Source organism: Hyperolius riggenbachi, chromosome 7 (assembly GCF_040937935.1).
Source record: "Hyperolius riggenbachi isolate aHypRig1 chromosome 7, aHypRig1.pri, whole genome shotgun sequence".
Classification (NCBI taxonomy): Eukaryota; Metazoa; Chordata; class Amphibia; order Anura; family Hyperoliidae; genus Hyperolius; species Hyperolius riggenbachi.
In genome coordinates, this window is record NC_090652.1 from 265,837,359 (window position 1) to 265,852,012 (window position 14,654).

The window sequence follows — 14,654 nt, forward strand, 5'->3', positions numbered from 1 at the left end:
CACATACAAGTTGAACATTTGTCCCAGAGTTAGTTCACTATAAAGTTTTGTTTTTCCTATGTAGCAGTCATGTACAGTAGGTTGTATAGTCTACATACTCAACTACTGATGAGCATTCGGAATCTGAACACTGATCCAAACGAGTCAGAACAGAACTTAAATTTTAGTCACAGCGGAGGGGAGAGTTACCTCACCCTTGATGCCACCTCCGAGAGCTGCCCTCCATACTTCCTCCTTCATAGCTGGAAGGAGGAAGTAGCTGGAAAACTTGGAACGCACCATGGAGGGCAGCACACAGTCACCGTCAAGCACTCCACCCACCCCTGAAATGTGTGTTCTGTTTCATACAGAACAGCATTCAGATTACTGACTGGTTTTGGACAGTCCAACTCCGCATCTTTGTTTAGGTTATTTCTAGGCAGTGCTTTTGAAACAAAAACTGAGAAGCCCCCATGAGGAAATGGGCTAATCTAAAACCTCTCCTTTAAAAAAAAAAAAGGTACAGAGCTGGTAGATTACAACACCTTCTGTTACTGACAGCAACATAAAAAAAATTGCAGAGTTTTTATTCTGACACTAGTGTATGTATACATAAACATTTTAAAATGTTTTAGTCTTTCGCCACTGTGTCCCTATAATCACTGAAAACATAATGACAATATCTACTGCCATGGAAAGACCATATTTCACTGGCTTTTATGCTGAAGGGAAGTGGCTGGCCTTTAACATAGTTAAAGGGAAAAGGTATAGAAAGCAGAAAAAAAAAATGTAACTTTTACTACGTTATATGCATCATCTATAAAGAGAGGGAGCTTTTGAAAAGAAAGGAAATGGGACACGTGAGTTTTAGTAGGTATATTTATATATGAAAAAGAAAGCTTGAACATATTTTACAGATATCTGTGTCCTATCATACAAAAGAACTATTGGCGTGCTGAGCCAGTGTACTGTGTATGAGAACTGACTTGAAATGGAAATGTTACGTTGTAGAATAAGGTAGATTCACAGTGCGGTTACTCCTTTCTTCCCAGTGCAGTTCACAGGATGGGTTGTAATGCCACATTCTTCATAATTTGAGTGTAGTTTGGCAGGTCAGATGGCCATGGTGGACTGCAAAAACTGGCCAAAGAACAACAAGTTATCAAACTGCATACAGCTGAACTGAAATGCAAAACATTTGTCAAAGTCAGCGTAAAAAGTTTTGAGGTCTTGACTTAAAGCGGAATATAACCCTGCATTTCAACTTTGCTCTAAAACATTATTTACAGCATATTATATGCAAAAAGCATTTTTTTTTTTACTAGACCAGCATTGGAAGGGTTAAACACAGAGGTTTAAAGTTCCATGGAGAGATATGCAGAAGTTCAGATTGTTACATTCTATTTAGTTAAATCTATTGAGAAATGTTACACACTTTGGCTGTCTTCCAGCTCCTCAGTCAGAGAGTGAGTAACATTCAACACTTAGATACATTTATGTAAACAAAATGTATTTATGTCAGCTTCCGTTGGGTCTGCAGAAATCTCCAGGAACTAAAGCCCTGTGTAACCCTTCCAATGCTGGTCTAGTAAAAAAAAAAAAAAAATGCTAGTTGCATATAATATACTGTAAATAAGGTTTTAGAGCAAAGTTGAAATGCAGGGTTATATTCCGCTTTAAAGTCATTGGGAATCGTAAAGAAAAAACAAAACACCACACCTGGATACTTACCCAACAAGAGGGAAGGCTCTGGGTCCTAATGAGCCTTCCCTCTCCTCTACCGGGACCCGCTCCAACGCAGGATCCCCCTAGCAGCACTCAACCAATTTGGTCAAATGCTGCTGTCTCCGCTGCCAAAAGGAGGCTTCGGGAGCCTGAGGGCTCCCAAAGATAGGCTGCTCTACACTGCGCACACCCTCACTCGCGCGCAGTATGGAGCCGCCTGTCTTCGGAAGGACTCTGCTCCCGAAGACTTCCCGAGTCCCCCGGTGGGGGATTCAAACAAGGAAGCTAGCACTGCACAGAGGGCACCGGGAGAGGGAAGGCTCATTAGGACCCAGAGCCTGCCATCTCCTCAGGCAAGTATCTGGTTTGGTTTTTTTTCGCAACTCAGGGAAAACAAATTAAATTTTGGCTACAACTTTTGCCAGCAGCCAAAATACATTATACCCCCCCTCCCCCCCCCCCATAATGCTCATTACGGCCTATAGAAGCACCCAAAGCAATTCGCTAAAACTAGCAGATTCGCTATAGAGGTTTCAGCAGCTAGTTTTGCGTTTTAGGAATCGCTGGCAATTCCAAAAGCACTAGGCTAATGAAAGCCTATGGCAGCGATTCCACAGAAGAAATTGTGATTTGCAAAGATCATTTTCAAAGCAATGCAATTCATAAAATGCAAGGGCTGCAATTGAAAGTTGTGATTTTTCTCTCAGAAATCGCAATTTTAATTTTTTTTCACAATTTTCTGAAAATAAAGCTTTAGCACTAAATTTGCAATGCCCCCAGTATAGTTTAGCCAGGTAGGTGCCTCCAGTATAGTTGCCTTAGTATAGGTTAGCTAGGTAAATGCCTCCAGTATAGTTGCCTTCATATAGGTTAGCTAGGTAAGTGCCTCCAGTATAGTTGCCCCAGTATAGGTTAGCTAGGTAGATGCCTCAAGATACGTAGCCACTATAGCTTCCACTAGTAAAGGTTAGCTAGGTAGGTGCTGCCAGTATAGTTGCCCCAGCATAGGTTAGCTAGGTAGGTGCCTCCAGTGCAGGTAGCCAGTATTTGCCACTAGTAAACGTTAGGTCGGTAGGCACCACCAGCATAGTTGCCCCATAGGTTAGCTAGGTAGGCAGCAGCCTCCAGTATAGTCAGCCAGGCAGCATAGGTGTAGTGGCGGGGAAAGGGGGGGGGGGCATAGTGACAACTTACCTTCCGGGATGACACTGGCAGCTTCCATCTTCTCCCTTCTTCCTCTCCCAGCCACCTACCGCGTTAATACCTGCACCCCCTGTGATGACATGCGGTTACATCACAGGGGGCATGGTTACCAATGCGACTGACTGAAGTAGAAAGAGGCTGCAGGGGATCCCCCGGAAGGGGAGTTGCGCTACAATTATATGCGTGGAACGCAGCGGTTTGCAGAGAAACACATGTTAACAAAATTGCCACCTTCGCGATTACGTAATCATTGTGCCCCACATCGCAATTTCGATTTTAAATCGATATAACGTGCAGCCCTAACCTGTACTAATCTTCTGAGTAACAGGAAACAATACAACATAGAGCGTTTTAACAGTGAACATTTTCCTTTAATATAGCATATTAAGCCCTGCAGAGTGTGCATACTCACATCATCATACATGAAGTTCACTATGCCTTGCTGCATGGTGTCTCTTCGCCGAAATACATCTGGAGGAAAAAAGAAGACCATTAGGAAAGTGGCTTCTACTTCCAGTCATAATCTTACAGTAGAACTTCAACCTGTTTTAATTTGGCACAAAAGCCTCAGAGGCTCTGGTTTGCGTACACCTTGGGAATAAAAAACAAAAAAAAAAAAAAACAAAAAAAAAAAAACAGTACTTTGAAAAAATTCCCTCAGAGAGAAAACCCCATTGTGCAGCTCAGCTTGCTTGAAGCCATGTACTTATCCATACAGGCTTAAGCTCTATCCTGCCTTTAACTTCCTGTTCTCTCTCTCTAGGAGAGTAAAGCCTTGTAAACCAGCCAAATGGTCCTCCACTACCATGGCTGCCTCTGCTGAATCTCATGTGTACTCTGGTCCCCAACCTCAGCCAGCGATCAGCCCCAGGGGGATAGTCCACTCACCTGGCCCGCTACATGACCCTCCATAGCACCAGAACCAGTCACTAACCTGGAGACTAACTATGCATTCGTACTGCCTCAGCCCAGTGATAGAATCCCAATTGCTGCCGGGCAACAGTCCTCATACATGCAGCGTGGGAGCGACCCATGTGGATGGGGCTGGAGGAATCTCCAGGTATGAAAAAAAAATTTTTTTCTTCCTCCGAGTCGTCCCAGTCCCTGTAAGGTACAGCCCATTGCAGTCAGTGGGGCTAAACCTCCCAGAGAGTTCATATTGCTGGTGTTCCTTAAGAGATGGTTATAGGCATAACTGAGTCCCTTAGGCTTTAGAGCTATACATACTAACGTTATTGTGACCTCTTCAATCCCTGACTTGATGAGCCCCTGGGAAACTGGTTAGTTTGCACCTAAGTACTGGCCCAGTCAGTGTTCCACATCTCTAGATTTACATGGAGCAGGCACAGGAACTAGCAGCAGTAAGCAGCAAGCCAGCTAGATGCTTCAATGCAAAGCTCCCAGCAGAGCCCCCCTTTATTGCCAGAACACACGGCTCACCATTTGCTGCTGTCAAAGTGGCTTCATCAGCCCTCATTGATCACTCTTCACCCTGGGATGTAATAAATACCAAGTAAAGTGAAAGAATCTTTACCAAGTCAGCCACAATGGGAGAACTTTGCTGTGCATTTCGCCAAGTTTCAGAACAGACACTGAGATCTCAAATAGATCTCAGTGTTGTGACTTGCAGCAAAGGGGAAAAAAAATATTCTCTGTAAATGACACCTTGTATCAGATTTCTCATATTGGGCTTGACTGGGGAAAAAAAACCTAGAGCACAGAGAAATTCTGTATGTGTAAGATGCAGCTCGAAAACCCAGAGAAAGTACAAACCCTAAACTTTGGGAGTCTCATGACTGCAATGGATAAGAAGCACCTTGGCAAGACTGAAATCTTCATTAATGCCTCTTCAATGTGATCTCTATGGTTCTCCGGCTGCTTAAATCACCCATATGAACTAAATGTAGATGACATCCAGACTCTGCATCTCTGCGCTCTGCAGCCCCATAACCAGAAAGGATCTCCTGAACACGGTCCACCTCTGATCAGCAGGCCCATAACCAGGAAGTGAGCTCCTGAACACGGTCCATCTCTGCGCTCTGCAGCCCCGTAACCAGAAAGGATCTCCTGAACACGGTCCACCTCTGATCAGCAGGCCCATAACCAGGAAGTGAGCTCCTGAACACTGTCCATCTCTGATTTGCAGCCCTGTAACCAGGTTCTCAAAGCACCTGCTGTATTATCCCTGACAAGAAATGCAATCAGGACCTCGTGTGCCACCAGCATGTATTCTCACGTGGCAAAAGTTCCCATCTAGGGTGGGGGGAGATTGCAGCCACCACCCAAACATAAGGATATTCAGCTCCAAGTTCACCACATAAATATAACCCAGCATGATCACATGTAGTTTCACAACAGCACTTGTGGCATGACTTTTGCACCTTCGCCACAGCCAAACGCTTGTTTTTGTCGCCCAGCAACCACTTCACCTCCTTCCTATAATGTGTCCTGCTACAGTAGCAGGTGGCCACTTGTTTGTTTTATGGAGAAGCACCTGCCAGGTGACTGATGCTGAGGTTACAGGTAGATGCAACAGTGTGCACCAATAAGATTTTTTTTTTAAATCCTGTACTTATTAAGGAATGCAGCTGATAATGCAAGGAGGGGGGGGGGGGGCGCATAGACTAGACTAGAGGCATCAGTGACAGTCTAGAGATAGAAAGCCTTCCAAGTGTATATAATGCAGTCTGCTCCAGACAGATACAACATTTTACAGTTTCATCGCAGTAAAGTGACAATTAGTCATAGGATTGGTTGATGTGCTCTGTAAGGTGCTACATTTTGAACCTCTTGAGTTTTGCTCTCATGTCGCCATGTAGGAGAATTCTATCCCCAATTTGCTGTACTGTTTGGAAAACCAGTGATAAACAAAAAGGAACTATTTTGTAAATCAGGGAAGAGTTAGAATCCCAATCAGGGCTATGTGGCTGGTTCTCTGTTTTCAGCTGCTGGGAACACCAGATTTCAAACTAATGCCATGGAAGTCCAGGGGACAAAGCCTAATTGAAAAAATTGTGCGTCACAGAACTAGAAAAAGTGGAACACAAAGGACAGACTTGACTCAGCCAAACGACAGTACGATTCCCTAGAAATGCTGCCCTCAGGTTAAGATGTGAGGAATGAATCACCACCTCACCTGTTAAGGCACGCAGCTTCACACAGCAGGCAACGTAGTCATCGAAGAATACTCTGCCACTCTTACTGTAGCGCTTCACTAAGATGGTCAACGTCTGCGGGTTTAATCGGTAACCTACAAAACAAGGAAGTGTTAAACAGGATTATTCGGGGGACTGCCAGAAGTTAGAAAAAAACACTCATTTAAGAGAAGCAAAAGAAAGGATTTAGAGAAAATGTTACAATACAATAACATTTGTAAAGCGCTTTTCTCCCATAGGACTCAAAGCGCATAGTTGTGTCTCAGATTAATACAGGGTTGCAGGCTGGGTTGTGTTACAGAGGAGATAGTCAGATGTTCATGAATGCCAGACTAAAGAGGTAGGTTTTCAGTGTGCTATGTTCTATGAATAGTTAAAAGTTTCCATATTATAAACCAATTTAAATGGCGAAGAGGCAATAGGATACTTAAAGTGTACCTGAGAACTCGGGGGGGGGGGGGGGGGGGGGAATTTATCCTTGCCCAGGGCTTCCTCCAGCGAATGAGCACCGATGTGTCCCCCACAGCCCTCCTGAGTGCCTCCGTTCGGCTGCAATTAGTCCCAGTAATCTGGCTCAGTCGCACCAGTCAGCTCTTCTGAGCCAGGATTACCGGCACCATTTCTGGCTAAACAGAGGCACTCGGGAGGACGATGTGGGGTGCACCGATGCTCATGGGGGATTTTTATTCTAAGATCTCAGGTTTCCTTTAAAGGGAGGGTCCAAAGAGTTGGTTAAAAAAAAATAAAAATAATCCACTTACCTGGGGCTTCCTCCAGCCCGTGGCAGGCAGGACGTGCCCTCGACGCCGCTCCGGAGACTCCTGGTCTTCTCCGGTGGCTCACCTGACCTGGCCGGCCTCCTGGTCGGGCTTCTTTTTGCGCTCAAACGTGCGTCTCACGCAGTCGCGCTGATGTCATCGGACGTCCTACGCAGGCACAGAACTACTGCGCAGTACAGCCTGGAGGATGTCCGATAAAGTAACAGCGACCGCGTGAGATGCACGTTGAAGCGCACAAGAGCCCGACCTGGCCAGGTGAGCCACCGGAGAAGACCGGGAGCCTCCGGAGCGGCGTCGAGGGCACGTCCTGCCTGCCACGGGCTGGAGGAAGCACCAGGTAGGTGGATTAGTATTTTTATTTTTTTTAACTAACCCCGTGAACCATCCCTTTAACGGTCACATTCATGGTCAAAAGCGGAGGTGAAGGTGTTCAGTTCAGAGTTGAGTTAACTTTTAGCAGCCAAACATGCAGGGCCAAATGTTTCCTCCCACTGGGGAAGTGCACTTTCCCCGGCCTGGCAGGCTACGCAGAGTGGGCAGCAGGGAGCATTTATGGTCAGGGCTGTGGAGTCGGTACAAAAATCTTCCAACTCCTCAGTTTATGAAACCACCGACTCCGGGTACCCCAAATGGCTCCAGCTCCTTAGTCTAATACTTACCAGGGCTGTGGATTTTGTACAAAAATCATCCGACTCAGTTTATAAAGTCAGACTCCAACTCCGGGTACCGAAAATTGCTCCGACTCAAACGCCACAGCCCTGGTTACAGTTACGCATTTGGAGGGCTGAATCTGCTTCTTCACCACGGCGATGATGCAATTCTGACATTCATCTAAGTCCCGATCACATAGGACATGATTGGGATCCAGGAGATGGTGTCAGCGTTACAGTGCCCCTCTGTGGTGGAAGAGGGGTGATGGAAGATTCTCTACTACCACCGAGTGGCGCTGTAATGCTGACACCACCTTCTGGATCGCGATCAAATATCATGTGATCGGGACCCAGAAGAAACGTCAGAAGTTCAGCGCCACTGCCGTGGGCAAAGAAGTTGATTCAGCTATGCGGACAGTGAACTATAACAGCTCCCTGCCTGCTCTGCATGGCTGCGATAGGCAGCCGGGTGTATCCATTTCCTGCTGCGAAGCCATGAGTTGTTTCAAAATGAGTTAACATGCCCAAGGCTTTTAACAGGTTAAAGCAGTGTGAAAGATTATAAAAGCATACACTATCCAAGCAGCCTCCGTAGATCAAGGTATTTTTTGTGGACTTTACGGTCACCTTTTATACCATTTTAGTATAAAAATGTTGTGCTCAGCACTTTTCCCCATTAATCTGTGTTTTGCTTTTCATGCAATAAACTATCGGCATCAACGGATGAACGCATACGGTTTTAGAAAGAGAAAAAAAAAAAAAAAAAAAAGCTTCAAGCTGTCACTTTTTCCCCGCATGTTAACACACCTCCAGGTATGTAATAAACTATGTAAAAAAGTTGGATTAAAGCCAACTCCAGCCTCAACTAAAAGGTTTTTTACTTCTATGCATACGATCAATTAGAAGGATTTTGTAATGAAGACAAAAGAAACAAACCAAGCTCAGTTTTAGCTCTAGTTAAAAATTGGATCATAAGCTCAAAGAGACTCTAACAACAAAAACCTCCCCTGGGGGGTACTTACCTCGGGTGGGGGGAAGCCTCCGGATCCTAATGAGGCTTCCCACGCCGTCCTCTGTCCCACTGGGGTCTCGCTGCAGCCCTCCGAACAGCCGGCGACAGAGCCGACTGTAGCTTCAATATTTACCTTTGCTGGCTCCAGCGGGGGCGCTGTGGCGACTTTCGGCACGGAAATAGACGGAAATACCCGATCTCCGTCGGGTCCGCTCTACTGCGCAGGCGCCGGAAACTTGCGCCTGCGCAGTAGAGCAGACCCGACGGCGATCGGGTATTTCCACCTACTTCGGAGCTGACAGCCGTCAGAGCTCCTGCGCAGGAGCCAGAAAGGTAAATATTACGTCCCCGGTGCACAGAGGGCTGCAGCGAGACCCCTGAGGGATGGAGGACGGCGTGGGAAGCCTCATTAGGATCCGGAGGCTTCCCCCACCCGAGGCGAGTACCCCCCAGGGGACGTTTTGTCGTTACAGTTCCTCTTTAAAGAGACACTGAAGCGAGAATAAATCTCGCTTCAGTGCTTATATTCAGCAGGGGCATGTGTGCCCCTGCTAAAACGCCACTATCCCGCGGCTAAACAGGGGTCCCTTACCCCCCAAATCCCCCCCTGCAAAATCTTCTACAACCAAATTGGTCGTAGATTTTGCTGCTGTTGAGGCAGAGCTAACGGCTGCAGCCCTGCCTCTCAGCACCGGCTATCAGCGGCGCATCGCCACCTCTCCCCCGCCCCTCTCAGCGAAGGAAGACTGAGAGGGGAGGGTGAGAGGCGAAGATACGCGCTGACAGACGCGCATGAGGCAGGGTTGCGGCCATTGGCCATGCCTCAATGCGGAAGTGATCCCCCGCTGCACGGAGGGGATGTGGGAGGTAAGGGACCCCCGTTTAGCCGAGGTATAGCGGCGTTTTAGCAGGGGTACACATGCCCCTGCTGAATATAAGAGCTGAAGCGAGACTTATTCTCGCTTCAATGTCTCTTTAAGTGGCAATCCGTATTCTAGCACTTCAAGAAACTTCACATAGACAAAAAGCATGTTATGACAGGTTTTCTTACTAGCCAAGTCTCTAGTACTGACAAGCCAGTCAGAACTATTGCACAGAACTCGCCATTCAGATCTAAAGATAAGCAGCATACTATGATATGACAAGCTTGCCATGAGTTTTCCTAGCTCAGGAAGGGTTATCTGCTGGCTACAGTGCCCCCCAGGCTGTCACACTGACTGCATTACCAACTGCTTCTAGAATGCAGGGCTGTGGAGTCGGAGTCGTGGAGTCGGGCAATTTTGGGTGCCTGGAGTCGGAGTCGGGAAAAAAATGCACCGACTCCGACTCCTAATGAATTTGTAACTAATTAAAATAGAAAATATGCTAAAATGTTCTATTTCTCAGATAATAGTCATTAAAAATAATGTATATATACAGTAATAGCTGTGCTTAGTCCACAAAAATGAAATAAACCAATCAAAATTAGTTACTTGTGCTGCTTCAATAAAGCAGTCCCCGTATTTTTAAGGTCAGATATACATATCTGATTGTGACTGTATATATGATGTGTACACAGGAATCTCATATATACACTAAATAACATTATGCTGTAAGAATAAAGCCTGATGTGTAGCTGTGTCACTAATAGATGGAAATAATTCTGCATTGATGCTGATTTATGCAAATGTACACACTCCCTTTGCTGATGAAATCAAATAATTTGATATGTTAAAATTTGGTTTGGTGACTACAAATTAAAGGGTACCTGAGACGGATAAAAAGTAAAGTTTTATACATACCTGGGGCTTCCTCCAGCCCCCTTCAGGCTAATCAGTCCCTCGCTATCCTCAACCACCCGGATCTTCTGCTATGAGTCCTGGTAATTCAGCCAGTCAGCGCTGTCCGGCCGCATGCCGCTCCCACAGCCAGGAACATTCCGCACCTGCGCAATAGTGCTGCACAGGTGTAGTATGCTCCTGGTGGCGGAGTGTGTGCATGCGCACTACGCCCGACTGGCTCAAGTACCTGGACTCATAGCAGAAGATCCAGGTGGTGGAGGAGGACAATGAGGGACTGATTATCCTGAAAGCGGCTGGAGGAAGCCCCAGGTATGTATAAAAAACTTAAATTTCATCTGTCTCAGGTTTACTTTGTTACACAGTAGTACTATACTCTGCATATGCACTCTCCACAGAGCTGCAGGGAATCCACTGAGAATGTTGTGCACATTGAACACAGAGGTGTTTGTCTGTCACCCATAAACCTTGTTCAGATTGTGCATGAAGAATGTGTAATAGAGGAAGAAGTACTCACAGTACCCACAGTCACATTGCCTAGGGCCTGATCCATGTTCAGATGTGTAATAGAGGAAGAATCTCCTCATTCCCCTGCAGAGTACCTGCACATCACTCTTACATGTACCCACACTTACATTGCCTAGGGCCTGATAGATGTTCTTTGTTCCGGTTTGTACCTTTTACAAGTACTCTTACCAAGGACTAGTTTTAGTCTAAAGGGAATAAATATAGTAGTCTACATAGCCTCACTTCAGTTGTCTTGTAAAATTCCTAAGCGTTGCCAGTTAAGAGACGAATTTCATGTTACATACTTTTAATCAACAAAATTGTAATATGCAAATTAGAGGAGTCGGAGTCGATGGAATCCTAAACTGAGGAGTCGGAGTCGGTGGATTTTTGGACCGACTCCACAGCCCTGCTAGAATGTACATTGCTCAAGGCCAGAATCACACCATGTCAGGGCAAAGCACAAGTGTTTTTGTTAGGAATACATGACCTTCATATGAGGAGATCAATGCATCCACTGTTAGTGAAACCGGGTGCGATTGTGCTGTGTGACAGACAGAATCGCAAGGATATATGTGATACTGCATATGTGAACATAGGATAAAACACTAAAGTTCTTCATGTCATCTGCAATAAAACAGCATATTATGCTTTGTGCCTTTTCTAACTTGCCATAGTGTCTAATATGTGTAAGGCCTGGAACCCACTAGCAGGAGTTTTCTAAGTGCTTGAGATTTGAAAAGCTTTTGCTATGTGTGTGATCCCACCTGAGGTATGTGATATAAAAAAAAAAAAAAAAAAAAAAAACACACACGCGCGCGCTACTAGTGGGTCCCAGGCACAAAAGCTTAATCCTATGCAGCATCTCCATGCTCTGCAATTTTTTTGCTTGAGTTAGCGAGTCTATTTTCTCCTGTAACTCCTGGCACAGACAGCATGCGGCCACACACACTACACACCTTAAAGAGACTCTGTAACATTAAAAAGATCCCCTGGGGGGTACTCACCTCGGGTGGGGGAAGCCTCCGGATCCTAATGAGGCTTCCCACGCCGTCCTCTGTCCCACGGGGGTCTCTCCGCAGCCCTCCGAACAGCCGGCGACTGTGCCGACTGTTAGTTTAATATTTACCTTTGCTGGCTCCAGCGGGGGGCGCTGTGGAGGCTTTCCGTTCCGAACTACACGGAAATACCCGATCTCAGTCGGGTCCGCTCTACTGCGCAGGCGCCGGAAACTTGCGCCTGCGCAGTAGAGCAGACCCGACGGCGATCGGGTATTTCCGTGTAGTTCGGAGCCGACAGCCGTCAGAGCGCCTGCGCTGGAGCCAGGAAGGTAAATAATGACGTCACCGCTGCCCGGACTCCACGGAGGGCTGCAGCGAGACCCCTGACGGATGGAGGACGGCGTGGGAAGCCTCATTAGGATCCGGAGGCTTCCCCCACCCGAGGTGAGTACCCCCCAGGGGATCTTTTTATGTTACAGATCCTCTTTAAAGAGAAACTCCGACCAAGAATTGAACTTTATCCCAATCAGTAGCTGATACCCCCTTTTACATGAGAAAAATATTGCTTTTCACAAACAGACCATCAGGGGGCGCTGTATGGCTGATGTGGTAAATCCCCTCCCACAAAGAAATTCTGAGTACCTACTCTTGGCAGTTTCCCGTCTGTGAACCCTGTTGCATTGTGGCAAATAGTGGTTTACAGCTGTTTCCAACTGCCAAAACAGCAAGCAGCAGCTACATCACTTGCCAGCAGTAAAAATGTCACCATGTGATAAATGTCAGAATATAAATCAGGAATTTAAAATATTTTACAATACACACACACACTGGACTGTCCACTTGGCCAAGAATCTTGAAGTGAACCAGTGTGTTTGCAGCAGCAGCTGTCTGCTAACGAAGACTGTTCTCCCGTCCCCTGCGGTAAACTGCCCTGTTGTACGCCGTTCACTGTCTTCCCCCCCCCCCAAAACAACTAGTGACATCTGTACAGCATCAGCACTATGAGCCATGGAAAAATAGGAGCAGAGAACTTGGGCGCACCACTGAGGCAACAGTGGGCAACAATCACAGGTTGTATATAAAGTGTGAGGCCCGATATCCATGTTCAATGTCCTGATGCTGGTCATTATCTCTTACTCATGTATCACACATCGCATTCATTATCACTTACCCATTGCCAGAATAGCCTGATGCAACTCATGAGGCTCCACAGACCCGCTTCTGTCACGATCGAATGTGCAGAAGTTCTGTTTCCAGGCGTTTAAAGCTCCCCACAGCTCTTTGAATTCACTGAACCCCATTTTGCCAGTAAAATCTCTCTAATTTAGAGTTGTTAAAGAAAAATAGGTGGATTTTACCATGTCAAAAAACAAACAAAATACACGAGACCACCCCATAGTTCCATGAACTGGTCACAGTTTATACTTTATTTTGGCACTGGAACACAAAAATATTAAAGAGAACCCGAGGTGGGTTCTAACAATGATATCAGCAGAGAGGCTGGGTCTGCATCTACTGCCCAGCCTCCGTTGCTATACTGATCCCCTCCTAAGTCCCCCTGCGCTCTGATATGCCCCTATAGATCACCCAGTCGTGCTGTCGACACAGCGTGTCGCTGCCGGCTGTTTACTTCTGTAAGTGTCAGTCTCACCACTCCCCCGCCTACTCCTTAGCTCCGGCCCCCGCCCCTTCCTCCCCGCTGATTGGAGGGAAGGGACGCAGGCGGGGACTGGAGCTTTGGAGGAGGCGGGGGAGCGGAGAGACTGACACTTACAGAAGTAAACAGCCGGCTGCGACACGCTGTGTCGACAGCATGGCTGGGTGATCTATAGGGGCATATCAGAGCGCAGGGGGGACTTAGGAGGGGATCAGTATAGCAACGGAGGCTGGGCAGTATATGCAGACCCAGCCTCTGTGCTGATATTGTTAGAACCCACCTCGGGTTCTCTAAGCAAAGCCTACCGTAGTCTGCGGTCCGGTTTGTGCTATTTTAATGAAGTGAAGAGATAAGTAGAGTTTGTTTAATTTACATCTCCAAGTAGAACAGGGTCATCTTTGAAAGAGACTGTTGGGGCAGTCAGCTGTAGGAGCATTTGGACTATGCAGAAGCTTTCACCTACTGAAGTATCTAGCCTCTGTTATTTTTCACTTGAGGGGTGCCGTCTGCTATCTGTCACAATAAGTCAGATCAGTATCCAACCTTATTATCCAAGCACTTGAATCTCATTGGTCACCCCTATGCGTTGCCCCAGGTATTGCGCACTGTGCTAATGAAGCGCACGCTGCTCCCTCACTATTACATCCAGTCAAACGGTCATGAGTTTTCTAGCCCTTCATGAATCAGGCCCCAAGCGTGACCCAGGAATGGAAACCCTTATTGCTGCTATTCAAGTCATTCTGTTACGGATTCTCTGTCACCATCTGATGGAAAGGATACATCCAGCATGGAGATCATAACCCGGCAGGTTTCCAGGCTGAAAGCTATGGAAAGAAAAAAAGATGTACATTTAGATGTAATATATTTTCATTGTGGCACAAATGTCAAACATGCTTATGTTAAACGATGTTGCTTGATGTCGGGTAATATCGCTGCAATATCGCCCAGTGGGTACTTGCTATTACACGTTATGTCTTAAAGGACCACTATCGCGAAATTTCTAAAAGAAAAAGCCAAAGATTTATACTGGAAAAAAAATGCTAGGAGGAGGGATAGTAAAGGGTTAAGAATTTGTTAAAACATAAATCAGGGCTGTGGAGGCAGTCCAAAAATCAACCGACTCCAACTCCTCAGTTTATGTAACCACTGACTCCAACTCCAGGTACTCAAAATTGCTGACTCAGACTCCATAGCCCTGAAATAAATCA

The 14,654-nt window shown here is 46.3% G+C and overlaps 1 protein-coding gene across 1 annotated transcript in view; it reads right to left on the minus strand.

Annotated features, from left to right (window-relative positions):
- Positions 1–844: 844 nt before the first annotated feature.
- Positions 845–14,654, minus strand: part of GCA (grancalcin) — a 41,056-nt gene continuing 27,246 nt past the window's right edge. Inside the window, exons 4-8 of the mRNA XM_068245641.1 lie at positions 14,227–14,270; positions 12,961–13,108; positions 6,044–6,157; positions 3,320–3,378; positions 845–1,119 (exon numbers count right to left, since the gene is read on the minus strand). Coding sequence (XP_068101742.1) covers positions 1,093–1,119; positions 3,320–3,378; positions 6,044–6,157; positions 12,961–13,108; positions 14,227–14,270 — 392 coding nt within the window. The 3' untranslated portion in view covers positions 845–1,092. The remainder of the gene's footprint in view (positions 1,120–3,319; positions 3,379–6,043; positions 6,158–12,960; positions 13,109–14,226; positions 14,271–14,654) is intronic.